Source organism: Spinacia oleracea, chromosome 3, assembly GCF_020520425.1.
Source record: "Spinacia oleracea cultivar Varoflay chromosome 3, BTI_SOV_V1, whole genome shotgun sequence".
NCBI lineage: Eukaryota > Viridiplantae > Streptophyta > Magnoliopsida > Caryophyllales > Amaranthaceae > Spinacia > Spinacia oleracea.
The window spans coordinates 31,670,276-31,695,341 of record NC_079489.1 but is presented as its reverse complement, the minus strand read 5'-3'; the positions used below and the strand labels follow the sequence as shown (position 1 = coordinate 31,695,341).

The window sequence follows — 25,066 nt, the reverse complement described above, 5'->3', positions numbered from 1 at the left end:
GGAGGATCTATTTACTTGCATCAACATGTAAAGGTTGCTAGAAATAAGCATAAAATACATAAAATATCATAAAAATAGGTAAAAAGCGCGAATTTCTATCGCATTCTACCCCCTTAAAGAAAACGAGTTACGCCCTCGTAACTCACCTCAGAAAATAACTCTGGATATTTGATCTTCATTTCAGCTTCGGCTTCCCACGTTGCCTCTTCGTACTCGTGGTTCGACCAAAGCACTTTCACTATGCTGACGTCCTTATTGCGTGTACTACGCACTTTTCTGTCAAGGATTTTCACAGGCCTTTCTTCGTATGTGAGGCTACTATCAATCTGGATTCTCTCAGGCTCTAAGATATGACGCTCATCAGGGATATAGCGCTTTAGTTGGAAATGTGAAACACGTCGTGCATCTTTTCGAACTCCATTGGCAAGGCTAACTTGTATGCTACTTTCCATATTCGTTGCAGAATCTCATATGGGCCTACGTACTTGGCACTTAGCTGGCCCTTTTTTCCCAAATCTCATCACACCCTTGGTTGGTGATACTTTCAGGAACACTTTATCACCTACTGCAAATTCATCATCTCTTCTTTTCAAATCAGCATAACTCTTTTGCTTATCCTGGGCAGCTTGAATTCTAGCCTGAATCATTTTTACATTCCTGACAGTCTCCTCAATGAATTCCGTTCCCAAGACTATATTCTCACTGAAATCATTCCAGCAGGTGGGACTTCTACACTTTCTCCCATATAGTGCCTCAAAAGGTGCCATCTTAATGCTTGCATGGTAGCTATTGTTGTATGAAAATTCGATCAAGTCTAGATGGTCTTCCCAACTACCCTTAAAGTCAATCGCACAAGCCCTCAACATATCTTCCATAGTCTGGTTAGTTCTCTCAGTCTGACCATCGGTTGCAGGGTGGAAAGCAGTGCTCATTTTCAAAGTTGTCCCAAGGTTCAACTGGACCTTTTGCCAAAATTTCGAGAGGAATCTTGAATCACGGTCTGAGATAATATCGGTTGGGACCCCATGCAACCTCACTACATGCTTAATGTAAGTCTTTGCAAGCTGTTTCTTTTTCCATGTCTCTTTAATCGGAATAAACACGGCTGATTTTGTTAGACGGTCCACGATCACCCAAATGGTATCATTTCCGTTCTTTGATCTAGGCAAGGCAGTAACAAAATCCATAGAAATGGAATCCCACTTCCATCCAGGCACTTCTAAGGGTTGAACTTTCCCCATGGGTCTTTTGTGGTCTATTTTGACTTTCTGACAGGTTAGGCATCTAGACACAAACTCAGCAACTTCCCGTTTCATATTAGGCCACCAATAGATTTGCTTCAGGTCTTTGTACAACTTGTCACCCCCAGGGTGCACAGAATATGGAGTATTATGCCCCTCATCCATAAGAAGTCTCTTGAGTTCTTCACACTTCTGTGGTACACACCACCTCCTTTTGAACCTCAAACTACCATCTTCATGAATCTTGAAATCTACTTCTTTCCCTTGATTCACCTTTTCTTTGATCTTTCCTAAGTACTCATCCCCAGCTTGACTTTCTCTAATCTCCTCGAATATGGACAACCCCAATGACAATGCACTCAGTTTTGCTTTGGTTTCCCCAGGATTTACTATTTCCAGGCTAAGTTTCTGCAACTCTCGACACAACTCTTCAGGCACAACCAAGACATTCATACTATGGCTAGATTTCCTACTCAATGCATCGGCAACTACATTTGCTTTCCCCTCATGGTACTGAATGTTCAAATCATAGTCCTTGATCAACTCTAACCATCTTCTTTGTCTCATGTTGAGATCTTTCTGGGTGAAAATGTATTTTAGGCTTTTGTGGTCTGTGAAGATCTTACATGTTGCCCCATAGAGGTAATGTCTCCAAATTTTCAAAGCGAAAACAATCGCAGCTAGCTCTAGATCGTGGGTAGGGTAATTAGCCTCATATGGTTTTAATTGACGCGACGCATACGCAATCACCTTCCCATTTTGCTGTAACACACACCCCAACCCATTCTTCGACGCATCACTATATACCTCAAACCCTTCATTCCCATCAGGCAAGGTCAGAATAGGTGCTGAGGTTAAACGCTCTTTGAGAATTTGGAAGGCTTCCTCGCATTTTTCGCTCCACTCGAACTTTGATTCTTTCTTCATCAAGTTGGTCATGGGTCTTGCTATCTTTGAGAAATCTCTCACAAATCTCCTATAATAACCAGCTAGACCTAAGAAACTCCGAATATCAGACACATTCTTTGGAGTAGGCCACTCACTCACAACTTGAATCTTGGCAGGATCCACAGAGACTCCTTCCTTTGATACATAATGTCCCAAAAATGCTACCTTTTCCAGACGGAACTCACACTTAGAGAACTTTGCATACAACTGGTTCTTCCTAAGCGTCTCCAAGATAACCCTCAAATTCTCATCATGTTCCTTTTCATTCCTCGAATAGACCAGAATATCATCAATGAATACCACCACAAACTTATCTAGGAATTCATGGAAAATCCTATTCATCAAATCCATAAATATGGCGGGTGCATTGGTTAACCCAAAAGGCATTACTGTAAACTCATAATGGCCATAACGAGTCCTAAATGCAGTCTTAGGAATGTCTTTTTCAGCTACCCTCAATTGGTGATATCCCGAACGCAAATCAATCTTTGAGAATACACTTGCCCCGTTCAACTGGTCAAACAGGTCATCTATCCTAGGCAAAGGATATTTGTTTTTGATTGTTACGTTGTTCAACTCCCTATAATCAATACATAGCCGCATACTCCCACCTTTCTTTTTGACAAACAATACTGGAGCTCCCCACGGTGATGCACTAGGCCTAATGTACCCCTTGTCGAACAAGTCCTGCAATTGTGTCTTTAGCTCACTCATTTCTGGGGGTGCCATCCTATAAGGTGCTTTGGATATAGGTGCGGTTCCGGGATTTAACTCTATGGTAAACTCAAGGGCCCTAGCCGGTGGCATACCTGGAATCTCATCCGGAAATACATCTACGAATTCTCCTACGATTGGGACATCCTCTATCTTTACCCCAACTTCCTTACTCACATCTTGGACACTACAGAAAAATAGCTCACACCCTTTATTTACCAATTTCCTCACTTGCAATGCGGAGATCACCCCAAAGTTCCTAGACTTCCCAAAACGTCTATATGATATTGATTTCCCAGTAGGGTTCTTTAGGCTTACTTTCTGAATCTCGCAATCTATCCTGGCCTTGTATAAGCTTAGCCAATCCATCCCCAGAATCACATCTAGGTCCCCCAAACTAAATTCTATCAAATTAGATGGAAAAGTGCAATATTTTATCTTCAAAGGCAAGTTCTTAAATAATTTCGTACACCTTATTGTTGCACCATTAGGCATACTAACAGGTAAATTAATTGCCTCAAAATCTACTAACTTCAAAGTTTTAACAATAGAGGTCGAAATAAAAGAATATGTTGCCCCTGAATCAAACAATGTTTTAACAGGTAAGGAGTTGATAGAGAAAGTACCCGAAACTACATCTGCAGAACGTTCAGCTTCATTTCTACTCATTACGAACAGCTTTCCGGGAGTCTTGTTGTTATTGTTGTTCCCATTGGCAGGTTTGTTTTGGTTTCCCTGGTTATTTGGTGCCCCAGACGGCTTCGAACCTTGGTTCCCTGAATGGTTAAACCCTTGTTTCCCTTGGTTACTACTCCCACTACCATTCAGCTCTTTCTTCTGCTTTGTGAAGCACTCAAACTCTCTATGTCCCTTCTTAAAACAATAGTTGCAAATTACCAATTCCCCTTTACAATCCTTCCCATGGTGGTTGTTTTTGCACCTCCTGCAGTGGTACACTCTGTCAGTTTGGTTTCTGTTGTTATAGTTATTACCCTGGTTGTTTCTTCCCTAGAAATTACCGTTACCATTACCATTACCATTACCATTCCCATTTCTATTCCTTTTGAAGTTCCCCTGACTTCCCCCAGCATTAAACTCTTTCCTTTTATCCCCAACAACAACATTCTTCTTGTCTCTCCTGGTCTGCAGGCCATAAATATGAGCAGCTCTCCCATACACAATGTCTAAGGACGTAAAGGTTTCCCCGCCTAATCCCAGTTGGATCTCATCGGTTAACCCCTGCTCAAACCTCTGAGCCTTTAGTTCCTCAGTAGCTACCACCTCAGGTGCAAACCTCGACAAAGCTATAAACTTACTGTAGTATTCAGCAATGGTCATATTCCCCATCCTAAGGTTGATAAACTCCTGGGCTTTCTGCTTCCTCATAAAAGGAGGATAAAACTTCCCCCTCAAGGCAAAAATAAAAGAATCCCAATTGAATCCCTCAGCAGCACTTAGTCTAGTCCCATTTTCCCTCCACCAAAGGTCGGCCTCATCTTTCAGGTAGAGGACAGCTTGGCCAAATTTCATATGCTCAGGACAGTTTACCGCCCCAAATAGTTTCTCAAACTCCCTGACCCAGTTTTCAAGGAAGGTGGGGTCTGCCTGCCCCTTAAAGTATGGTGGCTTAACTTTCGCAAGCCTTTCAAACATGTCCCCTGCAGAATCGGGGCGCTCAGTTCTTTCCTGGGTTAGTTTTTTCCGCCAAGAGGCGAATAGCAGCAGCTAGGTCACTATTATTGGCCATCCTAGAGCGCGACCTGAAATTAATATACTCTAATTCGGGTTCAAAACTTTACTTATATTATCCTCTAGCAATGCAATATCACATCAACATTCAAAATGCACACGAAATGAACAATCATGCAAAACATTCAACTGAGAGACAAGGAATAACTTCAATCATCACGAATAATAAGGTAGAATAAAAGAAGAAAACATTCCCCTTGCGTGCCCGTAATAAACTTTGATCCTTTAGATAGTCAATAATCTAACTTTTATTCCTCAGAAGAATGTCAATAACAATCCTAAATATTAACACACACCTGTTCTCAAAGTAAAGTAAAAAGGTTCTACGATATAAACATAAACTATGGTTGGGCGGATTGTCCAACATTTTTCTCACACACAACTAAATATGTAAGCAAAGCTAAAGGGAAACATCATCAGACTTGTCCTTTGATTCGCTATAACCTTCTAGGGTGAATAACTCATATTTAAGTTCATCATCGTCATCCATATCAAAATAATAAGCTTCTTTTCTTGGCCTAGAGGATCTTCGTAGACCTTGAAGTTGATGATTAGCTTCCTCTGGCTCAGGCTCAGGTTCAGGTTCATGTTCAGGCTCGGGTTCAGGCTCAAACTCAAACTCAGGCTCAACCTCCAATTCATGCTCGAACTCAAACTCAAATTCATGTTCGAACTCAAACCCAAATTCATGCTCAAACTCAGGCTCCGAATCGCTTTCAGGTCTCGAAACAGCTTGATAAATATCGACCCTAGTTTGCCCTCTAGCACGATCAAATTCACGAAGGGCTTCATCATCACTATCAGGTTCTCCTGCTCTTAAAACTTGACGCAGAACAAGTTCATGGCTGGTGTAACTGTTAATATCAGACTAGTAATCCATTTATTTTCATCATCGCTTAGAACAATAGGGTTAGAATTGCTCCCTATTCTATTTCCTTGTATGCCAGACATGATTAGTGATCTATAACAATTAAACATAGTTTCTATGTTAGTAATTAGTACTCTCGCTTACCGTATGATCCCACAATACACAACAAGTAAGAATATGTATTAATGGCAAAGCATAGGAAAGACACGACAGTTAGCAGGCACAAAAGTACAATCATGTTGACATAATGCAGACACAATGTTTCTATTCTATATGCCCTTTCCTATGCTACTCATCTCTCAAAATAAACATAGTATATCAAACATTGAAGCATAAAAGAATAAAACGAGAATGATTTATAAGAATTAATTTGTTTAAACGAATAATTATTTAAATGACAAATAATTAATAAATAAATACAATATTTTTTTTATTTTTGTTTCACGGTACTGTAGCAGCAGCAGTAAATTTTTTTTTTTTTTTAATATATAATTACGAAAATATTAATTTAAATTTTAAAAAAAAAACGAAATACATGAAGTCACATAAACAAGAACGTATTTCAAAGCATGTAATTCAAGAGTTAATTTTAAAATAAATTCAAACATTTCTAACTAATAACTTCCAATTTATTCACTAGTTGTAGTTTACTTCAACGAAATTCTTTTTACGTAACTAATTAGTTAGTTAGGCGCCTAAAATTTAAAAAGGTAGACACGAAATGTCAGTAAAACCTTTAGCTCAAAAATACCACTATGTAACACCCCGACAATTCCCACTTTCTAAAAACCCTTTTTAAATATAGCTGTAGGGAATTATCAAAGTATTATCGCCCGTGTGAAAACGTAACGGCTTATTCAGAATTTTGCAGCGAAAAACATAAAACTAACTTTTAGGTTCATAAATAATCTTATTACATATTAGGTCCAAAACCAATTAACTGAAATATGGAAATACGAATAGTACGACAAATTTCAATTTTAAGTTAACAAACCAAATCACTTAATAAAGCAAATATAACTACAAGCTCTCTAATCCCGATCCCAATGATGCATCATCTTCAAACCTGTAGATGGGCAACGCTTATTGATCCTTAGAGACTGCTCACCAAAGTTGGGTCATCACAGGATCAATAAGGCATAGCCATGATCAACACACACAAACAAAGCACGTAATCAGAAAAGCTGAGTACTACATACTAAAACAATAATAATCCTAACATGGTACTATTAACGAACAACCCTAACATGATACTAATGATCATAAACAAGGGCAGACATAACATGATAATTTGACGACCATACTTGACTAGACTAGGCTAGACCTACAACAATAATATTATTTTAGTTGAAATAGACAATGGACCGAGTTGGCCGTCCGACAGCCTTCACTAAGGAAGACGAGGTACGGGCGCGACTCCGTAACCTCAGAGACATGCGATATCGAGGAACATTTGAATAAAAATAGGACACGGTGATCAATCCGGTCCGAGATAAAGGCCATGGGCTACCACCATGAACCCCAACTCCTGTTTGTCCGTCACTTTAGACGTGCACAGTCTAAAGCTATTGCTACTCAGTTTCACTTTACATGATTTACAAATTGAGACTCTGTTATGACTCAACAATCACATAAGGCATATAATCCACATTCGTTCACAACGGTTTTTATCTTGGAATTAAGTACGTGATCATAAAGGCATCAATCAAGACTCATTCCAATTTACCCAACCTTTCCTTTAACCATGATCAACCCTGTATATGGGTATAAAGTTTCAACTTACTAAACAAGGTCCTCGGCCCTCATAAAGTAGTGAAAAGCTAAAAAGGGAACAACAACCAATCGATCCAAACCAATCATATAGAATAATCTAGTGTTCCCAACCAACATGTTTGTATCAATCATCCATACTAACATGTTACAGTTCTCTTAGTGCAAAACAAGTTCAATAAGTTTGTCCAACAGTATTAAACATGCACATTCCATATAACCAAGTTCGTCCATAATATCAACATCACCAAGTTCAACAATAATATCAACATAACCAAGTTCAACAACAAATTCAACATGGTTTCAACAATTAGCACACATTCCAAGCACGATGTATGTACGTACCTTGTGTAAACAAACTGATAGGCCACTTTAACACTTTCAAAAGTCGCCTAAAGAGAATTCTCCGCCTAAACAATCCAACAAGTAATCCCAATCAATTTCTAATCATTGGCAACCATAATAAAGCATTCTAAATGCATCCTAAACATATTTAGAACTTTCCCCAATATCAAAACTTAAACATTTGATTTCCTAGCATCATAATTATTGAACTAGTGATTGAAATTCGTTGAAAACTTTTTGCAAACATCGTACTTTAAATTTTCAGCAATATAAATTCATTTAAAAGCTTCACCAAGGTCAATCTACGTTCCTAGTATCTCAAAACAACCAATTCAATAATTCATACTCAACCTATCATGATTAAAAATCATAAAAACCTTGAATTTCATACTTTAAACCATCAAAACCAATATTTCAATGTCATTAGATAATCTGAAAATCAATAACTTTATTATAAAATTCATATAGTCTTAAATTTATAATTTAAATCACAAAACCCATAGCTTTAATTCAAGAAAACATAATTCAAACTAATAAATCATGATTAAGCCCCAATTTAATTTTAATTAATCAAAACTGAAAATTAATTCGTTTTTAATCTCAACATCAAATCTGAAAATCATATTCACCATAAAAATTATAAATTTAATTTAAGAACATAATCTAAATTAACAAGCTTTAATTTAAAATAATTAGTTACTTAGGGTTTAAGAAAGTAACCAATTCAAGAAGGAGGAAAGAGAGAGAGCTGGCGGACGGAGGTGGCTCGCGGCAGGGCTGGGCACGGCGGCGCGACCTGGCGGCGGCTGTGCGACTCGGGCTGCTGCGACACACGAAGGGGTTAAGGTGGCTCGAAAAACAGAGGGAATGAAAGAGAGAAGACGAAAAAGAAGGATGAAGAGGAGGGTGTTACCGTGCTGGGCGGCGGCTGAGGCGTGCTGCGGCGGCGGCTCGGCGACGGCGTGGAGGGAGAGAGGACGGCTGAGTGTTGGTGCGTGAGATTGGAGGAAGGATGGAGGGTTTCCTCTTTCTTTGGTTTCACGTGAGTATGGAGGGGAGAGAGAGAAGGGCTTGATTTTTTTTACGTGAATTAGAAAAGAGAAGGGAGTATGGTTTTGGGGTTTTGTTGGTTTGGGCTTTGCCCAATTGGGCTAGGAGTAGAATTTAGGTTGCTGAATCCGAAATGGTTAGGATTTGCTTTCTAATTTCAATAGAACGTGATTTCAAAATCCGAATTCGTTTTAACGTAAAATTCAAAAATCAATTTTGATTTCATAAATCATTTAAAATATTCAAAATGTAATAACATAATTATATTTTAATTACATATTCATTTCTAAAATTCGTAAATTATATTTAAATATATTAAATATACGTTAAAATATATAAATAAAATATAATAAAATTACGGGGGATTACACACCTAGACTCCCTCCGTATTGCGCCATGTCACCACTAATAAGCATCATGGTATGTTATTGACAACCAAAAAAGCATGTATGTAGCAAGGATCGAACATCAAACCTCATGGATTAAAAGTTTCACTTCCTACCAACTCAGCTAGCTACAATGTTTGTCATATTTTCACATATAAATGTAAAATACAATCTTTTAAAATTAGGCACATTTTTAGAAAACGTAAACCCGACTAAAAGTAAAATCCGGAGCAACGCCCGGGCCACACACTAGTTGTATTTAAAATAAAGGCTAAAGTATATAAGGGGATAAGTTAAACTTGCAATAATACTCCACATAGAGTTTGATATAAACTTTTTGGGGTAGATTAGCGCTCTCACTTATTCTTCGTTTTGATGGTATTTTAATTAACTTTATCGTAAATGATTGAATAACGATATTCAAAATTACATATTTTTTAAATAAAAAACATGTATTTTATTAACGTCGCGTAAGAGTTTTTGTTCAATGTGATGAAAGTTTTTTAAAATTTTGTTATTATATAAATATTTCTAATATGAATTCGTTGATTTTTTTGTTGTTGTTGTTTTAGGTGAAATATTTACGAAATAGTGCTACAATGTTAAATATTGACACACATATGCAGATATGCCTATTTGCTATGAATCATGTCAACTACACTTCACATGCATATAAATGTTTAAATGTCTTTTATCATGCAACAACATTGTACCAATAAGTAGGACATTATAAGTCTAATAAATTGAGAACTACATTAATGTTTCAAATTTAGAGTCCATACGAAAGTTGGTGATAATATTGTTATAATGTCTATCACGTTACTTGGTAATTGTCTTTAGATAATTGCTTCGTGTACATGTTAAAAACTTTGTAACATATGAAAGTATACACTGTTGATTTTAATTATGGATATCTCTACCTTCATTTCCCATAATCTTTTATTCATAGTCATGAAGTTGTAGACGATATTTTAAAGCAATATTCAAGTAATATGTAAGCGTCTCAATAATGAATTCATTTCCTTTTATTTTACATGTTTCTCAAGAAAAAAATGAAGAAATGTAGGTCGTCGTGATAATTCTTCAAATGAGACGAGAAGCATATATTATTTACGTTAGGACTTCTGTAAATCTAAATCAACCACATAAATTATTTTTCCATTTAGGTTTGCCAAAGACCATACATGATTTTCTAGAACTATATTGTTGCTATTGATTAGTTTCTTAATTTGATTTTGTAAGTTTTGTACATATGATCCAAACATTATATTCAGGTCAATTGTGATGTTGATTATCTACAAAGTGTTAGTTATATTGATTTAACATGATTATACTTTTATAGTTATTACGTGTCTTAGCACGATCACAAACCGGTGGTGGCTTTAAAGATGAATATATTTACACGGTAAACAAATCGCTTTTAAATATCATTTTTTAAAAACAACACATAGAAGAAATGCCTTATCAAGTTATCAGTTATCATATTTTAAATATTATATTTAATACCATTTTTTAAACGACGTATTGAAGAAATGCCTTACCATATTTTAAATACTATATTATATTTAATAAATGTTATATATTAGTAGCCTTTTAAAATGTCCTACCAAATTTTAAATCCTGAATCCGCAACGAAACAAACTCATGAATTGCATGCACAGAAAGAAAAAAAAGAAAAAAAAAATCAAAATCCGTCGGTTTCCACATTGACAATAAGTTGTCCAAGTTAGACATCGCACTTAACTAAAGACCAAAGATATAATTGACGTGTAAGATTGACGTGTAAGATGAAAATTACAAAATTTAAAATTGAAAATCAATTTTCAATAAATCAATTCAATTTGGAAATTTCAATTTCCCTTTCGTTTAAAGAATTGATTCTTTCTTCTTTTAATTTCTTCTCCCTATAAATACATTCCTCAAATCCTTGCTCTGCTCTACTTTCACCTTGCTCTGCTCTACCTTCCCCGATTCCACCCTAAATTTCATTTTCTCTCTCCTCCAATTCAATTCGATCTTCCCCACTTATCGTCCTCCTCTGGTAAGTGATTTTCGCCGAATCCAACCATTTTATTGTATCATTTTATTTTATTTTTTATTTTTTATTTTTTATTTTTTAATGATGGGTTGCATTGTTTTTTTGCTGATTGATCATGGGTATGAATGTATGATTGATTTAATGTTCATTTTATGATTCTATTGGTTTTTTCGTCTTGGTAGTTTTTAATTGTAGTTTTTTAGGTTTTGATTTAATATTGTGATGTTTGTTTGATCGAATTCACATGGGGTTTGCTGATTGCTGCAAGATCGAGGTTCTCAATTTAATAGGATTTGTTCTTTTTTGGATTTTTTTTTTCTGGCGTTTGTTTTATCTACTGTTTGCTTATGCTGTTGGATTGAGAATTTTAATTGTACAATCCAAATTCTAATTTCGCCTTTTTCAAGAGTAGAAAATTGTTTTTATGCTGAAAATCTTATCCAATTTACACTTTCATGTGACTTTCTTTCTGGGTTATTGTTCAGATTCAGCTATGAAAAGTCTTTATTTATGTGGGTTATGTTAGGTCCACTCAACCAACTTCTTAAGACTGGGTTTTTAATTAAATTATAGAATGTGTTGCTTTGAATTTACTCAATTGCTTAGACGAGGGTTAGGCTAGCAAGGGGCTGGCATTGCTTTAATTTCTGTAGGTTGACTAAGTACTTTAGGTAACTTAACTAATCTCCGCGTAATTGCTTGGTAAAAGTCTTGATGTGACGTTAATGACTCGTGTCTTCTGCTGGCTTCGATGATTTAAATTTGAGATCTGTCAATGACTGTGTAGTAGTTGAGTATGTCTTACCATTTTGGGTAATATAGGGTTTAATTTATTGGTTTGGATGGTGTAGAAGGTTGCCAATTGACCATTTGATCATCATCCATTTTGCATAACCAATAAGATGGAAGGTTATATGACTATATGAGTGATGATCCCTTGTAACTTCAAGATATATTATATGATTCACAACTTCAGAGTTTGTAGCCTAAAGTTTGCGCGTATGTTGCTTTTATTTGTTTAAAGCCGATTTCTCATTGTTGCTTTCTTATGTAAATGCTTCCACATCGAATTGGTTAGTTTCGTTAATGTCCAAGTGTACGCCATTCGTAATTACTATTGTAGATTGCTTTGTAGGTGTTGATCAAGCCTTGGATAGAGTAATTATGTAAAGAGTTATGACTACCTGCTCTTTGCTATAAATATATAATGACCAATGCATATTTATCACCCTGTACCTTGTCTCAATCTGTAAATTGCGAATTCGGCAATCATGGTAATGCAAAATAACCCTCTTAGAGTATGAAGTTAAAAAGATAATTAGCGTGCATATGCGGATATGCCATTGCAAATTTTTCATGTAGCAGAGATATTATTGCATCCATGTTCTCCGGGTAATTCAACCATGAATTGCATATGGCCATGTTTTGAAATTAGATATTTAATTTATCTATTGTTATTTAAGGCTGTGTTTATCTTAAGTTGTTTTTAATGTATTTTCTTAATCTGCTTGACCTTGACTTACATTATTTTTGTTAATTTTTTTTATTTTTTATATCTTTTCGTTGGGTTGAGGAGTTGTTGCGCTCATCTTTCTGTCCTCATGAAATGAGCTTTTTATATTGAAATAATTATCTTTAATTTGGATCTAGAGGTCACTAATACCCTCTATCTCAACTTTCAGCTTACTTTGAAGCCGTAAAATCATGAACGCACTCGCAGCAACTAATAGAAATTTCAAGCTTGCATCCCGAATTTTGGGGTTGGATGCTAAACTCGAAAAGAGTCTTCTCATCCCATTTAGGGAAATCAAGGTGAGTGAATTTTTTCCTTTAATCACTGAATTATTATTTATGTTTCTTGAAGTTATGTACAGACTTAATTAGTTTTAGTAGTAAAATAAATTTCAGAGCTAAAAGAATGAGTGTCTGGAATTGGTCAATACTCAACAGTCTCTTGAATTCTAATCAGATGTTGATCTAGCTATCCTCAATTTTTGAACATGGTGACTGGTTATCACTGTCTTGTGGAGCACTTGCGAATCTGTTAGTTGAAAGTTGTGTTGGGAGTTGCCTTTTGATTTGTTATTTCTCTGATCTAATACATACCCTTTGGCCTTTGCAACGGTTAATATGAGCATACATGGTTATTGTCTTATTGATGAAAGTAGCGTGCAAGTTGTAGCTTCAAAATACCTTTCAGTCTAACTCCAACATGCACTATTATACTGAATAATTGGCAAGAAACAGAGTACTATATGTATTTTATTCTATGTAATGTAATGGGTCGTGCTTGTGCTCATAAAGCAAGCACCTTTTATGTGGTTCTTTCTTAAATGTTAACAATAAACTCGTCACTTTGTTCTTCATTTCGTCACTTTCATCAACTTCTCGGTACTTTTTTGTCACTTCTACTTTTGTTTTCTTTTCTTTTTACTGATAATCAAGTAATGTCAACAGTACCTTTTCACATTTCTCTTGTGGTTAGTCTCTTGCTGATTCAATTCAATACAAACTTGCAGGTTGAGTGTACTATACCTAAGGATGATGGTACTTTAGCTTCTTTTATTGGATTCAGAGTTCAGCATGACAACTCTAGAGGCCCAATGAAAGGGGGAATCAGATACCACCCAGAGGTTGGTTCAGTTTTAGCTTGTTAGTTCAGTTCTTTCCAGCTCCATTTATAGAGAATGAAAAATTAGTTAGTATCTATTCAACAAAAATACTACTCCGTATTATATTTGGACAACTACAACAGATTTTCCCTCTTTGGTTTTAAATTTTTTCCACCGTTTTTACATGATTACTCTGCCATAAATTTGTCCGTGACTGTATTCCACTAAAATTTGAGATTATATAGTTCATAACCTGTGACTGTTGGTAACTTCTATGTTCAATGATATTAATTTACGTTTTAGGTTGATCCAGATGAGGTCAATGCATTAGCACAATTGATGACTTGGAAGACAGCAGTAGCAAATATTCCTTATGGTGGTGCCAAGGGTGGTATAGGATGTAACCCATCAGACTTGAGTATCTCTGAACTTGAACGCTTGACGCGAGTGTTTACCCAAAGGATTCATGATCTTATTGGAATCCACACTGATGTACCAGCACCAGATATGGGGACAAATTCGCAGGTGAAGTGAAAGTCAAATTTGTTCATCAGTGAGATACAAGGTCTGTAGTATTATTGACAAATGTGACTGTAGACTTGATTTTTAATCTTTTTTAGACAATGGCATGGATATTGGATGAATACTCGAAATTTCATGGTCATTCACCTGCAGTTGTTACTGGAAAACCTATTGTAAGTATTATGATTGTTTAATTGTGATTGTACTTATTTGGACAGCGCTCATAATTTGGTTGTGTTATCCTTAATTTATGACAAGTCTAGATGCATTATTTTGATACTGAGATACATAAAACAGGCTTTTGACTAATATGCTCGATATTTTTAGTGATACTTGCAGCTCCTGACTACTAAAATTGACTTCTTTTAACTTTTCTTTGGTGTGGGGTTAGGACCTTGGTGGATCTCTTGGTAGAGATGCGGCTACAGGAAGGGGGGTCCTTTTTGCTACAGAAGCCCTTCTAAACGAGTCTGGAAAGACTATATCAGGTCAAAGATTTGTGATACAGGTATGCGTTTCATGTTATTTTAGACCCGATGAAATTGTTCCTGTATGTTTGATGGTTCCAATGAGTGGCTACTAGAAACGAAAAGATAATTTTAATATTCCCTTTCTGGTGTTTGTTAGCTGCAATTAATCCTAGCTTCCCTATTCTCAGGGCTTTGGGAATGTGGGTTCGTGGGCAGCACGACTCATCAGTGAATTAGGAGGGAAGGTTGTTGCTGTAAGTGATATCAGTGGAGCGATAAAAAACAAGAACGGACTTGACATTGACAGCTTACTGAAACACGTCCAAGAAAACCGTGGAGTAAAAGGTTTTCATGGTTCAGATGCAATAGATTCGGACTCAATATTGGTTGAGGATTGTGATGTGCTAATCCCTGCAGCCCTTGGTGGCGTTATTAACAGGTCCATTCTTGGGAACTATTTCCTTTCATTCTATTACGACATGAGTTAGATTTCTGACGTAGAATGTTGTTTGGTTTGTTGTGATTGAAGGGAGAATGCAAATGAAATCAAGGCCAAATACATCGTGGAAGCAGCAAACCATCCAACTGATCCAGAAGCAGACGAGGTTTGTTTAAGCGTGGATCAAATATTGTATTATGATGTTGCAGTTGAGTAGTTGTATAACAAGAGTTTTGGGTTTTCCAGATATTGAAAAAGAATGGTGTTGTCATCCTTCCCGACATATATGCAAACTCGGGTGGTGTTACTGTCAGTTACTTTGAGTGGGTTCAGGTATGAAATTCTCCTATACAAGCTAGAACTCATAACTGATAAGGTGGGAGAATAGAAAAATCATCTTATACAAGTGTATATATTTGTTATTGAATGCAGAACATCCAAGGATTCATGTGGGAAGAAGAGAGAGTGAACAATGAGCTAAAGACATACATGACAAAGGGATTGAAGAACGTGAAAGAAATGTGCAAGACGCATAATTGTGATCTTCGTATGGGAGCCTTCACCCTCGGACTCAATCGTGTTGCTCGGGCAACTGTTCTTAGAGGCTGGGAAGCTTAAGATGATCCATATTCCATAATTAAGCCTGTGTTTGTGTATGTCTTGAATAAAAAGAGGCATCTTTGCTTTGCTCTCTCAGCTCACTTGCTACGTGCACTCCATTTGTTCTGGAGATTTATGTTTTGTCATCTCTTTATAGTTTATACTTTATGTTATCAAAACCACCTTGGGTTATTCACCCTGGTTAAATTAGATTATTTTTTTTTGAATACTGTGTAGTTGCCCCGGTTTTTACCCGGATTGTAACTTTATTGATTCAATGAGAGTAAGGAAAAGCTTCATTTATGCTAAGACTTGCGAAAATTGTCCCCTTTTTTAAATGTCACAGTTTGCTATGCTAGTTGCAATAATGCACACTTTAGAGGTGTGTTTGTGCTGGATTGTGTCTTTGCTTGAATGAGTTTACCACAATTGCTAGTTTGTGCGCAAACCATACAACAAGACTCAAAACTGCTAAGAGGAGAAGACACTGCACTATCAGTAACTGTCTTACCAAGCTTGCTTCAAGACTCAAGAGTGAGAGTAATTTTTTTATACTTACAATGCAATGTAACTTTGTACGGACATGTTCGGACCATAGTGATAAATCGGACCATGTTCCTATTAGTGTACCCACTATGCCCCGCAGTGGTGAGAAGCGTCGTAGAAACAAGACTTTTCGGTTTGAGGACATGTGGTTGACTTCTCCGGGTTACTAGGAGGTGGTGAAAGAAGTGTGGGAGGATACGACGGGCCTGTGGACAGAGAATGATGCCCTTGGGAAAATAAGAAAGTGCGGGGTGGCACTCCAAAAGTGGAGCTGGAAGGAGTTCCGTCATATAACAAAAAAAATAAAAGACGCTAGAGTGAGATTGGCAATGCTAGACGAGGCTGCTCCTAGTGAGTCCATGGCGAGGGAGAGGAAGCTAACTTGTAAGGAGATAGATAAGTTGTTGGGTCTAGAGGAGGTGATGTGGAGACAACGCTCGAGGGTAGCCAACTTGAAAGAGGGTGACCAAAATACAAGGTACTTTCATATGAAGGCGACGGGGAGAAGGAGAAAGAACACAATAAGGGGGGTCGGAGGGATAACGGGGAGTGGGTCTGTGATCATGAGAAGGTCACCAATACGGCAGTAGAGTACTTCACGAACCTTTTTACTTCGGTGTCCTCGGCCTCAACGGATGTAGTCTTTGAAGGTTTTAACCGCAGGGTGACGGCATGCATGTACAGCGAGCTAAGTAAGCCATTTACGGCCGAGGAAGTGCGAATAGCAATCTTTCAAATGCATCCTAGTAAAGCACCGGGTCCGGATGGGATGAACGCCAATTTCTTCCAGAAACATTGGAACATTATTGGCACCGAGGTCGCGGATTACGTCATAGGGGTGATAGGAGGGTCGCACGAGATGGGGGAGATCAATAAAACGCATATGGTGCTTATTCCTAAAGTCAAAAACCCGATGTCCATGGGTGAATTTCGGCCAATTAGCCTTTGTAACGTGATATACAAAATAATATCCAAAATGATTGCGAATCGTATGAAGGTGGTGTTGTCGGAAATTATCTGCCCCAACCAAAGTGCCTTCACACCCGGGAGACTTATTACGGATAATACCTTTGTGGCTTATGAGACTTTCCACTTTATGCACAGTGTCTGTTCGGGAAAGAAGGGGTGCATGGCGGTGAAACTGGATATGAGCAAGGCGTACGATCGTGTGGAGTGGGGCTTTCTGGAAAAGGTGTTGGTGAAGATGGGTTTCGAGGAGGAGTGGATACGGCTGGTTATGCGGTGTGTATCTACGGTATCCCATGTCGTTGTAATTAATGGTGAACCATCCAACGTGTTTAAGCCTGGTCGCGGGCTTCGTCAAGGGGACCCGATCTCTCCATATTTGTTTATTCTATGCGCGGAGGTGTTCTCCCACTTGATTCAAATGGAAGTCAATAGGGGTTCTCTTATAGGGATTTGGGTCTGTAGAGGAGCACCAGAGGTATCACACCTCTTATTCGCGGATGACAGCATAATCTTTTGTAGAGCCGATGAGCGAGATGTACAGGCAATTCGTAGGGTTTTGGATCAATAGCGGGGCCTCAGGCCAAGAAATTAATTTTTCAAAGTCCGAGGTCTCAATGAGCTCAAACATTCTGCCCCAGAGGAAAGTCGAATTGGCGGATGCATTGGAGGTGAGGTTGGTTAATGACCATGGTAAATACCTAGGTATGCCTGCGGGAATAGGGAGGTCGAAAACTCGAGCATTCAATTTCCTGAAGGAGAGAGTATGGAAGAGGCTAAAAGGGTGGAAACAACAACTCTTATCGTTCGCGGGTCGGGAAGTCTTGCTAAAGGCGGTTGTCCAAGCGATTCCCACCTATATAATGAGTTTTCGTTTTCCCTCGGGCCTGTGCCATGATATCCAGAGTATGATAAGTCGTTTCTAGTGGAGTGGGAAGGACGATGCACGCAAAATCGCTTGGGTCTCGTGGGATAAGCTATGTCACAGGAAGGTATGTGGGGGTGTGGGGTTTAGACGGATCAACGACTTTAATACAGCCTTGTTGGCCAAGCAAGCATGGAGGGTATTGAACATGCCTGGTCTGCTATCATAGAGAATCTTGCGGGCACGATATTTCCCGCAATCCTCGATGCTTCGGTCGTCTGTTGGGTGTAGGTCGAGCTTCGTGTAACGAAGCATAAGGGGAAGAAAATGGGTTTTGGAAAAGGGATGCAAGTGGATCATAGGGGATGGAAGGAAAGTGAGAATATGGGATGATCGGTGGTTAGGTAATCCGCCCTCCTACCGTGTTATATCTGCACGGAATGAAGAGTGTGGGTGCAAGTTCGTGGCGGACTTGATTGATCATGCTAGTGGATGCTGGAAGGAGGACGTAGTGGGTGAGTGCCTCCTCCCTTTTGAAGCTCAAGATGTGATGTCATTTCCCCTACCCTCTATTGCATTCGAAGACGAACTAGTGTGGAGCTACGAGAAGTCGGGTGAGTACTCGGTTAAATCGGGGTACAAATTCATAACGTTCTTCAATGGGTTACAAGGAGAGGGGTCGTCGCCGTCGGAGGTCTCGAAAATGTGAAAGATGATTTGGGGCCTTGCTGTCCCACTGAAGGTCTGTGTCTTCATCTGGAGACTTTGCAGTGGTGCCCTACCTACTGCGGTGGGTCTTCATAGGAGGATAGATAGCATACCGCCTTGGTGCAACAGATGTGAGAGGCTAGAAGAGTCGTCTATACATGCTATATGGGAATGCAGGTTCATAGCAGGTGTGTGGGATTACGAGGAGTTAAGTTGTATGTGGGAGTGCCCAAAGGTGGAGAATGGTTGTGATTGGGTTAACTGGTGGTTGACTAACCTAAAGAGGGATGAGGCAAGTAAAGTAGCAATGGTCACTTGGACGTGCTGTAACGAAAGAAATGCGGTGTGCCACGGCAAACAAAAGCGGCTGCCACGTGAGATGGTAGTTGCTGCTACTTCAGCGTTGAAAGCATACAGTGAAGCAAGGGAGGGGAAGGATGGAGTATGGGGGGGCAAGGATATTATGGGGAGGACGCAATGAGGGAGTGGGAAACCACGGGAGAGTGTGGTGTGGCATCCCCCGGGGACGGGTGCAATGAAAGTGAACGTAGACGGGGCCCTATTTAAGGATGTTGGTGTGGGGATGGGCGTGGTAATTCGGGATGGGGAAGGGAACGTGTTGCGGGCTGCGTGGTAGTGGTCGAAGCCAAAGCGGTGGTATTGGGCCTCAAACTCGCTGCTCAAAGTAACGCAAGGGATGTGGAGGTTGAGTGTGACAATAAGCAAGTGATCGACCTGATTAATGGGCAGCGAAGAGATGGAACGCAACTTGGAATGGTCATTAGATAAATAGTCCAACTAGCTAGTTGTTTTATTAGTGCTAAGTTTTATCATGTTTTTAGAGAGGCCAATATGGCAGTCCATACTATGGCTCACCTAAGCCCGCTCGAGTTCAATACGCGAGTTTGGGTTGGGGTTGTCCAAGTATTCTAGATGATGTAATTGCTTCATATTTCTGCTTAATCAATAAAGATAACTAACGGTACCGCCTGTTTTTCCCTAAAAAAAAACTTTGTACGGAGTAGTTGTTTGTAGAGTAACTAATAATCTTGTTTCTACTGTACGACTTTAAGATGAACTTTAATTACTCGTGATTTCACCTTTCAATCGAAACTAAATAAATGATACAAGGATTGCTAAACAACAAAATTTAAGTTACTTCTGGATTTCATTTTAAAACTTATCAAACCAACAAAAATTCCACTAAACAATACGGAGTAAGTAGATTAGGAAAAAACGACTTAACCTTTCGTATATTATTATCGACGTATATATAATACACGGTTACACAACCTAACACCACATAAACTCTTAAAACATAAACCTAAGAGCAAGATTAGCGCAAGTCTGAGCAATAGTCTGAGCAATAGTCTTATTGAGTATTAACCTAAGATCTCCCATTTAAGTGGAAGAGTATGACAAAAGTCTGAGCAAGAGTCTTGGAATTCCAAGACTCTACTTAAGACGTTTAAATTGTAAATTGAATCTTATTATTATTATTTTTCTTTTTTATTTTAGGAGTCTTGAATGAGTACGAGGGGTGAAGTGGAAAAATTAAGTAAATCTGAAAGGGTCTCGACAAGAATCTGATTAATAAAAAAGATGATGTGGAAGTCTTAGCTTCTACTAGCGCTAATCTCGCTCTAAGAGCAAGATTAGCAGTAGTCTGAGCAATAGTTTGAGCAATAGTGTTATTAAGTATTAACTTAAAACCTTCCATTTAAGTGGAAAAGTATGACAAAGACTCTACTTAAAACGTTTAAACAGCATATTCAATTTTAATTATTATTATTTATTTTGTTATTTTCATAAGTTTGAGGAGTCTTGAATGCGAACGAGGAGTAAAGTGAATAAATTAAATAAGTCTGAACAAGAATCTGATTAATTAAAAATAAATAAAAATTAATAAAAAGATGGTCATCTTTTTATTAATTTTTATTTATTTTCAATTAATCAGATTCAGAAACTATGTCGTAGGCAAAGAAACGAAGTCATCCCCGTTGGGCGTTGGCTATTGAACGCAATCCCAAAAGTTGTAAAACTAAAACCATGTCTATCTGTCTTTAATTCTTTATGTATCATCTACCCACAAAGGACGAAAAAGACGGATATTGTCATAGTGCCACAAACTTGTCTAATTCAAAAGAGAGACTAATACTACGAGCATGTTGATATACTAATCATGAAAAGTCCTGCATAAAGAAGATGGTGCAAGAGGGCCGAAAAGCTAAACCATTATGGACTAGTCAAGCCAAAATAAAGCTGAATGCGTCAATACATCATGTTGCTACCAAATTTTAAGTACCCCAGATTTTGAACCCTCAACCTCAGATTCCTGACTATGTTTCACTGTTTGCTACAGCCTACAAATTCAGAAGGTCTAACTGTTTGAATCTGGAATAGACAAAGCCTGCTGCCTATTGTGTTTCTTTTCATTTCTACTGTATCATAATCATCCGTTTTTCATTACCAATCAAGCCACAATATCAAACAATCAAATATATGTGGAAAACAAATTTGCAGAATTACACAATATGATAAGGTTAAGGCTTTTGGATCCCGTTTTCAACTACTGCAGATGTGCATTTCAGCAGATTTAATTAACATCAACAAAAATTCGAAAATCTAAAAGGTAATTAAAGAGCCAATTGACAAAGACTAAACCCATCTATTTCATATATAAACCATCAGATCCAATTACATTCAAAATCAAAATCAAAATCAAAATCAAAATCAAAATCAAAATCAAAATCAGAAAAACAGTTAACCACCAAACCCATAAAGAGTACGGCCTTGCCTCTTAAGAGCATAAACAACATCCATAGCAGTAACAGTCTTGCGACGAGCGTGCTCAGTGTAAGTGACTGCATCTCTAATCACATTCTCCAAGAATATCTTAAGAACACCACGAGTCTCTTCATAAATAAGGCCGCTTATCCTCTTTACTCCTCCTCGCCTAGCCAATCGACGAATAGCAGGTTTAGTAATACCCTGAATGTTATCCCTCAACACCTTCCTGTGCCTCTTTGCTCCTCCCTTTCCTAACCCCTTTCCTCCCTTCCCTCTTCCTGACATTTTCCAGATTCCAAATTTCGATTCTTTCTTTTTTAATTGATTTCCTTTTTGTGGTGATGATTTATGTTCTGGGATTTGTGAGTTTATTATATAGGCAAGGAAAGAGAGGGAGGTTCAAAATAATTCAAGTTTTGGTTTTGGCTTGTTGATTTTTGTTCTGAATTCAGATGTTGTTCAATCTGACGGTAACAAAAGGTCGATCCGTGCCAATTGCCAATATTTGTTTATGACCGTCGATGATAGTAATCTAGTGGTTGTTTTTAACAAACGCAACTTTCAGCAGATTCGTAAACTTTACTCACATCATAATCTCAGGATACAGTTTATAATTGGGCTTTTCACTAACTGTGCCTGTTCAATTCTGGATTTGTGGGTATAAGAAAGCCCAAAGAGGCGGCCTAGTTTGGGGCACTATTCACACACTCCCATTGACATGGGGCACTATTCACATGATTATCTTTATTAAGCATCGATCGTGAATTTGATGGTTGCATCCTCACTCTAAGGCATCCCTTGATCTTCTTCGTACCTAAAACAAAAGCAACATCGTGAGCCGAGGCCCAGTAACATACTACCCTAACAGCGTAAACTCATTTCAATTCATTTTATTTACTTTGCAATCAGGGATAATAGAATATAGTAAAACACTTTCATAAATGCATTATAATAAAACATCATTTATAACTTGAAACTTTAATAGTTCCCACTATCTTTCATAAAACCTTCATTTTACTTGGTAACTGACAAGTTAGCCTTGCGGGACGTCTCCCACCTTGCGATTGTCCTCAATGAGCACTCTCCCTTGTTGGACATACGCCCGTACCTAAATAGTTTCTCTTTTAGCTTGCGGTAACCCTCAAGGAGCACTCTCCCTTGTTGGGTGTCCCGCGGTACGGCGGTACGTGCACGACCTAGAAATAGTAACCCCACTAACTGCCAGAACCGATTACACTTGTATTTATCATGTTTCGTATCTTATTAATATTAACTCATGTAACATCATCTTATAAGATCATTCATAAACATATTAAATATCATCATTCATAAAACACACTTCATAAATACATTTCATATCCCACAATCCAATAAAAACACATCATTATAAACATATTTCATAAACTCATAAAATACATTTCATAAGGGGATTGTGGGTGTTAGCAATAGATGTTACCTCAACCGTAGTTTATACTTCCTGTTCGATGGACCGTTCTTCCTGAGCTCCGAAGTTCGATTTCTTTAAAGAAATTTATTGAATTAATAAATAAAAATGTAAATAAAATAAAAGCTATTGTTCTTTAAAATTATATTTCTATTTAAATGAACTATAATACTAAAATTAATCATTTGAAATCAAATTATACGTAAATACCGAATTTTGTTTCAAAAATTTATTTAGCATTAACATTGGTATAAAAAGTAAGAGTTTAGTTACATGAAATTTGATTTAAAGCTTACCTAAAATAGGTAGTGGGCTAGTGGGCCATCAAATAAATAGAATGGGCTGCTTTGAATTAGGAAACCAAAGTTCCAACCAAATTGGAATTTGGTTCCTGATTATTTCAACGTGAAGTGACGCAAGGAGAAGAACAAGAGGAAGTGCAGCCGTGCAGTGGTGCGCGACTGGGTGGTTGGTCGGCGGTTCGATACCGGAGGAGGGAGGCTGGGGGCTCAGCCTGGGCGGTGAAACCGCGCCGAGAGGCGACGGTGATGGTGGTTTGAGGCGGCAGAAACAGGCGAGGGAAGGGGGAGAGGGGCGCGAACAGGGGAGAGCAGGGCAGCAAGCACGATGGGGAGGAGAAAAGGAAGGAGGGTGGATGGCGGTTCTGTGCGGCCTGGGCGACGACAGAAAGCCGGCGGTAACGCCAGAGAGCTGGCGCGGTGGTTGTGCGATTCAGAGAGAAAACAGGGGAGTCGAGTGAAGAGAGAGGCAGGGCGCGGTGGTCAGCGAAGGTAGGGGTGGCTGAGTGGCTGTGCGCAGCTTGCGCGGAGGAGATGGAGGGTGGAGAGTGGCAGCAAGGCGGTTCTGGTGGCTGGGCGCGACGGAGAAAAGGGCAGGGGAGGAGTGCGAAACCCGGAAGCAGGGGAGGGGAATATGCGGTGGGGTGCGGTGGTTCTGTGTGGCTGCGGTGGTTGTTCTGGGTGACTGCGGTGGTGGTTCTGGGTGACTGTGGTGGTGGTGGTACAGCGAGGGGTGCAACGAAGGAGAGAAAGAAGGCGACAATGGTGGTGGTTATGGGTGGTGATTTCCAATTCTGTTTACTCGTTCTTGGTTGGAGAAAAGAAAAGAAATGGGCTTTGTTTATATTGCTAAGTAGAGTGAAGAAGAATCATCCACTCCTTGAGGACCAAGGCATGAATGTGGATTGAAATAAGGGAAGGGAGGAATGAAGACAAAAAAAATAAAATTCATTCTTGTACGTGAAGAGAAGAGTAGAGAAATGGACATTGTGTTCTTTAGGGGTATTTTGGTCATTTCACAAAATTAGCCAAAATTTCTGAAAATCCATTGTTATATTTAGGATTTGACAAAAATAGAAATCCTTAATTTAAAACAAGTTTTGAGATAATTCTTTATAAAATATCGATAACATAAAATAAATTTAGTTTTCGAATTAAGAATGTTTCGAAATTATTATTAAAATCCGAAATTATGAAGTAATTAAGATTTAAAAAAATAGCTTGAGCTCATAAATCTGAAATTAAATTATAAAATCTGATAGAAAAGAAATAAAAATATAAATCGCGTAACAATATTAAAAATTCAAGCGAAATAAAACTTTGTTAATTAAAAATAAAGTTCGAATTTAGGATTTAAAACGATTTTAAGCTAAATAAAAATAATTAGGCATAATTAATCAAGTTTTAAAAATTCGTGGTATTACATATACTTTCACAATATCAAACTTTTATAATCGTTAATTATGTGTAATCAGGGACGGATTTACATGACCCCGGGGTCCAAAGAGACCCCCCATTATTTCCTAAAAAAAATTGTTAAATTGATATTGAGGTAATTAATTACAGTTAAAATAGTTAATATATATATACAAGTAACTTACCATAATAATAATGAAATAACTTTGGCTTAATGGTTGCTTAATTAATATTTAGTATAGGCTATCTAGGTTCGAATCTTCGTAAGAGCATTAATATT

At 38.0% G+C, this 25,066-nt stretch overlaps 2 protein-coding genes across 2 annotated transcripts; one reads left to right on the top strand and one right to left on the bottom strand.

Moving 5' to 3' along the window:
• Positions 1-10,912: 10,912 nt before the first annotated feature.
• Positions 10,913-16,061, top strand: LOC110788042 (glutamate dehydrogenase B). Its single transcript, XM_021992681.2, has 10 exons — positions 10,913-11,112; positions 12,792-12,921; positions 13,629-13,742; positions 14,025-14,246; positions 14,342-14,416; positions 14,635-14,751; positions 14,902-15,152; positions 15,243-15,318; positions 15,399-15,485; positions 15,585-16,061. The coding sequence occupies exons 2-10, from the start codon at positions 12,814-12,816 to the stop codon at positions 15,768-15,770; spliced, it is 1,236 nt and encodes a 411-aa protein (XP_021848373.1). The 5' UTR covers positions 10,913-11,112; positions 12,792-12,813; the 3' UTR covers positions 15,771-16,061.
• Positions 16,062-21,485: 5,424 nt separating this feature from the next.
• On the bottom strand, positions 21,486-21,985 carry LOC110788043 (histone H4). Its single transcript, XM_021992682.2, has one exon. It carries the CDS (start codon positions 21,910-21,912, stop codon positions 21,601-21,603), a length of 312 nt encoding a protein of 103 aa, XP_021848374.1. The 5' UTR covers positions 21,913-21,985; the 3' UTR covers positions 21,486-21,600.
• Between the last annotated feature and the right edge of the window lie 3,081 nt (positions 21,986-25,066).